The 9,621-nt window shown below is 39.7% G+C and overlaps 1 protein-coding gene across 1 annotated transcript in view; it reads right to left on the reverse strand.

The window, feature by feature from the left end:
• Positions 1-3,038, reverse strand: part of LOC146002892 (dual oxidase 2-like) — a 108,791-nt gene extending 105,753 nt beyond the window's left edge. Inside the window, exon 1 of the mRNA XM_083140975.1 lies at positions 2,898-3,038. Coding sequence (XP_082997101.1) covers positions 2,898-2,915 — 18 coding nt within the window. The 5' untranslated portion in view covers positions 2,916-3,038. The remainder of the gene's footprint in view (positions 1-2,897) is intronic.
• Between the last annotated feature and the right edge of the window lie 6,583 nt (positions 3,039-9,621).

Below are 9,621 nucleotides of genomic sequence, written 5' to 3' on the forward strand. Positions count from 1 at the left end.
AAGCACATCGAAACAAATGGTCGCCTGTTTTTTCGGGAAAACTGGTCATGTGGCGGCAACTGTGCCTTTAGAGGAACGTAGAACGGTCAACTCTGAATGGTACACAACAATTTGTTTGCCAGAGGTCTTCGGTCAAATACGGAAAACAAACAAACGCCGTCGGATCATTCTTCATCAAGACAATGCCAGCTGTCACACATCTCGTCTAACAACCGACTTTATGAACAGTCAAAAAATCGAATTGATGGGTCACCCGCCAAGAGTCCAGATTTGGCACCCAATGACTTCTTCCTGTAGATCTTATCCTTAGTCCAGAGACCTCCCAAAGTAGTCCCCACCCGGAGACTACTTTGAAAATAAGATCCTTAGGAAAATCTTTGGACCTAAAAGGGATGAGGAGACAGGTGAGTGGAGAAGGTTACATAATTTAGAACTACATAATTTGTATTCATGTCCAGATATTATTAGAATAATTAAATCAAGAAGACTTAGGTGGGCAGGCCATGTGGCACGAATGGGAGAGGAACGAGGAGTTTACAGGATTCTTGTTGGGAAACCTGATGGTAAGAGACCTGTAGGAAGGCCAAGACGAAGATGGAGGGACAACGTTGAGATGGACCTAAGGGAAATCGGTAGGGATGGAAAAGAGTATATAGAACTTGCTCAAAATAGGGAAACATGGAAGGCCTGTGTTGCTGCAGCCATGAACCTTCGGGTTTAAGAAGGCTAGAGAGTTAGTTAGTTAGTTAGTTTATGACTTCTTCCTGTTCCCGAATGTCAAGAATAAATTGAGTGGACAACGATTTTCGTCGGCGGAAGACGCCGTTGATGCGTTCAAAAACCATATTATGGAGGTGTCTCAAGAAGATTGGAAAAACTGCTTTGACAAATGGTTCGAACGAATGCAAAAGTGTATTGACCATAAAGGAGAATACTTCGAAAAACAATAAAGCAGTTTTCAATGCCAAATTCCTGTTTTTTCATTGTTAGGCTCAAAATATAAATAGTGACCCTCGTATAACCATTAAGTACTTACAGACTCTTGCTGCTAAACAGTCTGTCTTAAATGTATCAACACAATTGTTTGGAGGAAAAGAAACGCGCCACATTTCAGAGACAATTTATTTATTCGTTATGGTTCCTCTATGTTGCTGCATTATACACACACACACACACACACTCACATCAACCCATCAATGCAATGAACCTAAAAGAGTGAGATAAAATGACGTTTTTCTTTCCCGACTGAACTATCATCAAGGCTTTTGCTCCCCCTAATCAGAGGGTCTGCGCACGCCTATGATTAATCCCTACTATATAGTATATTCGACATGAGCGTCGCCTAGAATTTATGTAGAGGGACCAGGCCATTAATAATAATCGAATAGTAGAAATAATATCAACGAATACTTACTATCATAATCTAATAAAAAGAAATAAATTTGATTCAAAATTATTATTATTATAGACTGGGGGAAAACCGTCTTCACATTCTCATTTCCTTTCATAAACTTTGTGTACTGAAATGCATAGTTATTATATTTTATTAACTTTTAGTTACCTAGGTCAAGATAAAGCGTTAAAAGTTAGGAGGAAATTTTAGTAATAAAGTTAATTTGTTTGGCCTCTCACATAAAAATCGGAATTTTTAGAATTTTGAGAACCATGGAACCATTTATTTATTATTCAATTGAAGAATATGAAAAAATATGCTGCTTCTTGTATTTTACACTTAATTTTTTTCGATCTAACGCAGTTTTGACTTTGGTTATTTTGATCGAATACTAACTGACTGAATTGTATTTCTATTACTAACAATAAGAATGACAACCCTTTTTTTTTGTACCTTAAGTAAACTATAATTTCTAGGAAGGGGCTCGACGGATCTGCACGACTCCCTCTCTGCCGACGCCAATAATATCCAGGCAGATAACGTTTCCAGAAAACATAATTAGAGGAATAAAGGATACCTTTCATCCAATTTTGGTCAATATGGTGGGCAGGTGATTTCCCCCGCTATCAAAAATCATGTCATTAAAAAAATCCACAACAGAATTTGGCGGAGGGGAGTTTCTGTCATAGCAACATTGATGTACAATTAGTTTTGAGGTCAAATACACTTTACTAAGGATAACGTCGAAAACACACGCAATGAACAAAGGACAATGTCTGTAGCTTTGCGAGTGTTTAAAGACCTTCTCTCTCTCTCTCTCTCTCTCTCTCTCGCAAGAGACTATTAAGAGCCGTAAATCAATAACAATATATCCGGAATAAAAACAAAACAAAAGTAAACATATGTATGAAATCTAATTGATTTTTATTTACAAAAAGCAAAAACTAAAAGAATTTCAACTATTTTGTAATTTAATGACTTTTTATCCTATTTATAAAGGAATTGCTTTGATGCTTTATAAATATTACATTTATTTATTTATATATATGTGTGTGTGCGTGATGGTGTGTGTGTGTGTATTTGTGTCTGTAAATTATGACCTCCTCCCCCTTAACCAGTCTTCATTGATTTCGCACTGGGATCAGTGACGTGCCCAGAATTTTTTAAACGGAGGGGTTATGTATACTTTTTAGTAGTCAGTCATTATCCCATATTTTCCTGCCTTTGACGTTATTTTATTTTTAGGAACACAAGCCCAAAGGGGAGGGGGGTATGACCCCCAGCAGGTCCCCCTTGGGCACGCACTGCCTGGGTGACGCCCAGTAAAGAGTCGTTCGCTAACAACTCGAAAACATAGCTTCTTTCTATATTTTTTTCTTAGTTTACCTAGTATTGATATACCAGGCCCACAGCTACAAATATTACGCGAATGCATAAAACTTGAGAAACACGAATCAAACATGGCAACAAAAAATCTAGAAAATTACGAAATATAAAAACTTACAGCATTTTCCACCGCCATTCCGTGAGGCGACACAAAATGGACGCAACGTCTCCCTGTCAGCACAGCGGAATTGGACTGCCTGGCTTCCTCTATGAGACAAGGTTATTTCCTCGCTAAGAGAAGGAAACTCCTGCTTATCGCAAGAACATCCGCAATAGAGGTCTGTTGTTTGTCAAATGTACGTACACTTATAACTTCCGAGTACCGTATAATACGCTATCTAGCAATGTAAAGCACTTGCTCCTAATTTACAGATACCGCCTGTTAAATTTACCTAATAAATAAAGGTGGAGATCTTTTTCCTTCCTTGAAAATGTTTTCCACTTGTAGGCTTTGTTTACTGATGATTTTAGAGGTGGAGATATGAAGGTTAGTTTGTTTGATTTTTGTTAACAAGCGTCGCTTTGCTTCCACTTTTAGCTAATCGCGACGATGAGGATGGTATGGTGATAAGGTGAAATTGATGAAGGGACACTCAGAAAGAACACCCACGCCCATTCGAACCTGAGCCCCTGGCATCGTAGCGCGGTGTGCTAACCACTCTGCCATGGAGGTCGGCTGGACCGCACCCAGGGCCTCCCGGAGGGCGCACGGTGGTGCGAAAAAGACAGAATCGCACGGAACTGGATTTCCAGTTAGTTGACGCTGAACTGGCTACCTCACCGGAAGTGATGGCTGCCTTGCTGGCTCCTTGACTGGTTATAAGGAATAGGTCATGTATTAATTGCTACTGGTTTTCCTAGACTGGATTCTTTGGATCAGCCAATCAGAGCGAAGTTTGGCCATGTGAAGATAATCTGAGAGTTTGCCGAAGGAAATTTTTTGTCTGTGGTTTCCGAGTGTTGGTTGATTTGTTTTCTTCTCTTCTCGATAAAAGAAAAAGATGAGAAAAAATAACCGAAATGATTCGCGTTCGTATTCGGTTCGTTAGGTATTTATGCAAAGCGATGGATTTATACGTGACAAAAATATGATTAGCCGATAATGAACATCCTTATCATTACAAGTGCATTGAATGTTTGTTATATTTAGCCAATCTCGTGTATGAATATGCATACCCGAGTTCGTTACAGAGCTTGTTCAGGACGCATTGATTACCATAATTTCTTACGATTCTTAATTTCTTAGTCCATACTTTTCTTTTGTTTCATTTTTAATGCAGCAGTAATTCTACAACGGTCATCAAATTGTTCTTCCATCTTTTTAGATTGTCTGCTCAGGGCAATGTCTTATGGAAACAAAAGTATATCGACAAGTACGGTATCAAGTATCGTGTGAGGCGAAAACTAGCAGATTGGTAGCCAGTCCAGCGCCAACTAAGGCATTCCTACTGGTAATCCAGTTCCGTGTAATTCGGGCTTAAGGCGTTGGAGACTATTTCTGAAGACACTCAAATACCAATCTCTTTTCCACGTTGTATACCCTGGAACTGCATTTTGGAGAATATCTAGGCTCTGCTGCCTATACTCACAGACAGTATAATCCTCTGTGGTGTGGGGCTCTTTGTTGTGTCCTGTCCATGTTTGTTTGCAGTGGCGTACCCAAGGGGGGGGGGGTTGTTGGTCTGCCTTGCAGCCACGTAGTATCAGTGGCGGATCCAGACGTTACAGATGAGCGGGACGAATTTAACTCGAGTACCTCACCTCACCGAGAATCAGTTCCAAGCTACACTTGCACTGTTTTATGTGAACAATAAGAAGTACTGTAAACAGGAATGAAGCTACCTTCGATGTTTCAGAGATTCGAGTATTATTTTGCAAAAATAGTCCAGGATTGGACTAGATAATTATTATTGTATGTCGTTATCGTAATTCCTCTCATTGCCACAGTAAACTGAACCATCAGATAGAAGGAGTAAAGTTAATAAAAAAAGAGAACAAAAAAATATTAACATCAAGGGTTCTCGGGTTCGATGCCCTTTTGAGGCATATTGCACAGTGGTTCGGATCCAAAATTAAACTGTATGTTATCCGTTAGCCTATTACGAGCATAAAGGGGAATTAAATCAAACTTGAAACAATATTCTCGAGCCTGTTGAATTTGGCAATGAAACAAGACATTTTAGTCTTGAAAAATATTAAGCATTTATTTAAAAAAAAGTGGCAGTTGGGAGGAGTTATCATCCCTCATTTTCTCTAATAAAAGAGAATCTAATAGAAATAGAAACTAATAGACCTAAGAGAAGAAGAGAGAAAGAGAAATAGAAGGGAGGAGGATACAGGAATAGGGAAAGAAAGCTCAACGAGGAAAAAGAAAGATTGAAATAGAGAGAGAACACAAAAGACGACAAAGAAAGGAACAAGAGTAGAAATGGAGAAATAGATGGAAAATAAAGACAGGAAAGAGAAAGAAAGAGGAAAACCGAGGAAGAAAGGACGAAAACGATAAAGAGACTGGGAAAGAATTACAAATAAGGAAGGAATGATAGGAAGAGAAATACAGAGAGATATAAAGAACAGATTAAGTAGGAAAAAGAGAGACAGACATACAACAACAGGGAAAGAAAGAGAAGGGGAGAGGACAAGAAATACGAGAAAATGAGAAAGAAAAGAATAGAGAAATATACGAAAAATAAAGTGAGTAAGAAACTTAGAAAGAAACAAGAAGAGAGAGAAAGGAACAGAAAGATTAGGACTAAGAGAGAAGAGGGTACAGGAGGGAATAGAGGAAAGAAAGAAGAGGTTGAAACAGAGAGAGAGAGAAAGATATGGGGCAGAAGCGAGAGAAAGAACAGCCATAACCACCGAAGTCCACCTAAAAATATTTTTTCGCTCCTTCTACCCGTCCGAACAGAATTTTCTCTCTGGCGGGGTCACTGCAATGGAACGAATCAGTCACCAAAACGCTAGACATGACTCAGTTTATTACAGTCACGACTTGTGTGAGTCGACCCGGTACTACAATTTCCAGATCATGGGGCGAACTAAACCACAATAAGGCAACGCAATGAGGTCATAAGATCATAAACCAATGACGTAAGTCAGATAAACTCAAGTCTTCATTCCATCATTTTGCACTCTTAAGAACGACCATGCTCGGGCCGGGATTCGAACCCTGGACAGCTGGCGTCGTAGCGCACTCAGTTAACCACTCCGGCACGCAAGTCTGCCACCAACTTCCAGAAATTGTTTCGCTGATACGTAAGTACCCAACCACCTCACGAGAGACATAAACTGTTAATGGTACGTACCATCAGAAGTGGCCGCCTTCTGCAGGAAATTCCCTTTCGAGTGCCATCTCGCACAACAAGAAGCACTCAACTTTTCGCTTCTCAGAGGCCAAGGTTATGCCTCATACAACAAGTTAACAGGCCAAAGAGACATTCTTGAAAATCAGGCACGTTTCAAAAGGCTGTTGTACACAAATACATATATAAGGTTCCTTATTAGATGTAATAATTTTCTTGTTTATGTTTTTTTGTTGTTGTTATTATTTTTCTACTGTTATACATTCCAATGTAAAATGGCTAACGCTGTATTTGGATTTTTTTGTTAAATAAATAAATAATAACAGTGAATGGGAAGGCAGGGCAGAGCAGTGATTTTATCCGCACACCCCACACACACCCAAAGTTTCCTCAAACCGCCTTAAATGTTTTCACAAAGGACCAATTTATGGTAATCTTGCTCTAAATTTACCCTTACAGCCCCCTAAATTTTGGACTAACAGCTACTAAATGGAAAATTTTGGATAAACCACTGGAGTAGAGAATATTTATGGGGACAAATGCTAAAGGCCGAATCACACGGAACTGGACTTGAGTTAGTTGGCGCTGAACTGGCTACCTCACCGAATGTGATAGCTGCCTGGCTGCCTGCGTGACTGGTTTTGAGGAATAGGACATGTTCTAATTGCTACTGGCTTCCCTCGACTGGATTCTGTGGAACAGCCAATCAGAGCAAAGTCTGACCATGTGAAGATAATCTGTGACTTTGCAAAGGGGAGTTTTTTGTCTGTGGTTTCCGAGTGTTGACTGTTTTTATTAGTTTCTCGATAAAAAGAAGGAAAGAAATGACATGCAGTGCATTCGTGTTCAGTTCATTAATATTTAGGAATTTATGCCAAGCGATGAGATGTGTACGTGACAAATATGATTAGCCGAAAATGAAAATCCTTATTATTACAAGTGTACTATTAAATTAAATGTTTAATTTTTAAGAAAATTGTGAATGTATCTTGCGAATCTCATGTATGAATATGCATACCCCAGTTAATTAAAAAGCTTGTTCGGTACGCATTGATTACCATATTTTCTTCGAACCATTCCTTTCTTTTTTAATTTTTAATAAAAGCCCTACAACATTCTTTAAATTGCTCGTCCATCTTTACAGCTTGTCTGCTCTGCGCAGTGTCTTATGGGAACAAAGGTCTATCGACAAGTACAGGAACAAGTATCGTGTGAGGCGAAAACTAGGGCATTTCTACTGGAAATCCAGTTCTGTGTGATTCAGGCTTAATTTCCTCTCTGTTTTAATTGAAAAGGGGAAGGGAGGGAGGGAGTGGTTCGCTAATTCTTGAATCCCCGTCCATCCGTCTGGAGTCATCATTGCTAATGTATTTTGTAGTATTCATGGCACTGACGTACGCAGGAGGGAGCTCATGGTACTAGAGCCCCTCCGGAAATTTTGAGAAAATTAAAGTTTTCAAATGAAAGCAGTAAAGAACTCGAGAGAAACCAAAGTGTAAAAGGAAACACCTTCAATTACACAAGATTATGATTTTTGTCTTTGAAAAACTTTCAAAACTAAGGTTAAAAATGGCAATTACGAAATATTATATAATGTAACTCCCCCTACAACGTAGCTAGATAATATCCACCTATACAATTCGAGCCCCCTCCGAAAAAAAATCCTGCGTACTCCAGTGGTTCTTTATAATTTTTTCACCACGGTCCCAGTGTGGTTTCGCCTGGGGTCCCGGGTTCGAAAACTGGCCTGGGAATGTTTTTTGTGAGTGTTCCTTCATCACATCACTCATCCTCATAAATAAACTAAATTAATCAATCCCCGTGTAGTTTACTTCCGATGCTACGCCATTGATTCCTTACAGTATGCCTTCATTTCTTAACCCTTCTGTTGCTGCTGATAAAGTGTGCATGTGTTGTCGATCACTGTATCTTCAAGTTGAGTTACAAGGATAGGATCCTGGCCATAACCACTGGTCAGTTGTCTATTACCATTAATCTGTACTGCATTAAACTCTGGTTGAGGTGCGTCACATCACACTCCACCCGAGTCATCCCGTAACTACGGAAACATTACAGTGGTAAGTTGTACAGCAAAATTATTGTAGTTTGTAATTTGTAAGTGTTCTTTTTTGTGTTACCATTGTGTCTCATGTTAAATATTAGCACCGAATAAAACTTGTTTTTCAATTGATGTCGTATGAAACTGAACAAGAATGAATCCAGCCATAGATCCAAGAAGTAGAAGACAATAAAGAGCAATTTGAATGTTTCCACAATGCACGAGGATGTAGAAATTGATACCAAAAGGTAAAAAAAAGGTAAAGTGCTCCCCTGTGCATAGCACCACGCCATGAACGCCCCACACTTTCTTGATCCGGTTGTGAGTGGGGGTGATGTGATCAGCATCACGCCCCTGACCGCCTTTACCCCCCAGGGTTTCCCCAAGGTGCCAATGTTATTCCATGCTGGGTGCTAATCAAAGGGACGGTCCAACGTTAGAAAAGTTCCCGGATTTGAACCGACCGAGGATCGAACTGGGGACCTTTAGCATGGTAGTCAGACGCGTTACCGCCTGAGCCACCGCGGCCTCTTGATACCAGCACAGGGTAATTACAAAAACCAGATTTTTTTTTACAACCTCACAAAAGAAGGAGTGGATGTTGTACACTTTATATCTTCTAAATATATATGTCTCTAGAAAAAGTAGGATTTGTCCACTGGCGGCGTGTTTCTTTTTTTTACCTCAATGAATATAGTTATGCGAAATTAACTCTCAGATAATTTATGAAGGTTATTCCAAAGACAACATGGTAAGGCGAACATTCTGCAATATCTTGGCCTAGAACTTGTGAAGCCATTCATGGAGGAAAGGGCAAATATCAGACACCTACTACGGGGCCTGAAAGGAAAAAATAGAATTGTCTGCAGACAGTTGCGTGCCCAGGATTTTTTAAAGGGAGGGGTTATGTACACTTTTACCTGATAGTCAGCCCACATTTCGCCATCTTTTCCTACCTTTGACGTTCCTTTTCTTAGGAATACTGGGCCAAAGGGAGGGGGGTTATAACCCCCACCAACCCCCCCCCCCCTTGGGCACGCCACTGTCTGCAGAGAGCCAAAGAGTAGGTCTCAACCTCTACCAAAACGAGCTAAACAAGGAAGATGTAGTTTTGCCCACACTCTAAGGACAGAAAATCCAAAGTTCAATGCCAAATGTTCTAGCGTTCTAGGGCATTATATACATGGAGCACCTCATGCCATTTCGAAGAAACTGGGAGGACGAAAATTAGTCCGATTCGATGCTACTATCTAATCAAAGTGCATATGTACATTTCTTAAAGCAATATTTCATGTATCACTGACATGTATGCTTCAGATTTTTTTTATAATTATTTTGGTTATGCAAATTACATAAACAAATAGTTGCATGTTGATAATATTCAGATACATAGTGAGGCGTGACGCACCCCACTTGAGTCCTTACGTAACTTTGTGAAACCCGAGTCCTGAAGGGTTGAGAAAAGCTCCTAAAAACAA

The sequence above is a fragment of the Lepisma saccharinum genome, chromosome 19, assembly GCF_977018435.1.
Source record: "Lepisma saccharinum chromosome 19, izLepSacc3.1, whole genome shotgun sequence".
Lineage (NCBI taxonomy): Eukaryota > Metazoa > Arthropoda > Insecta > Zygentoma > Lepismatidae > Lepisma > Lepisma saccharinum.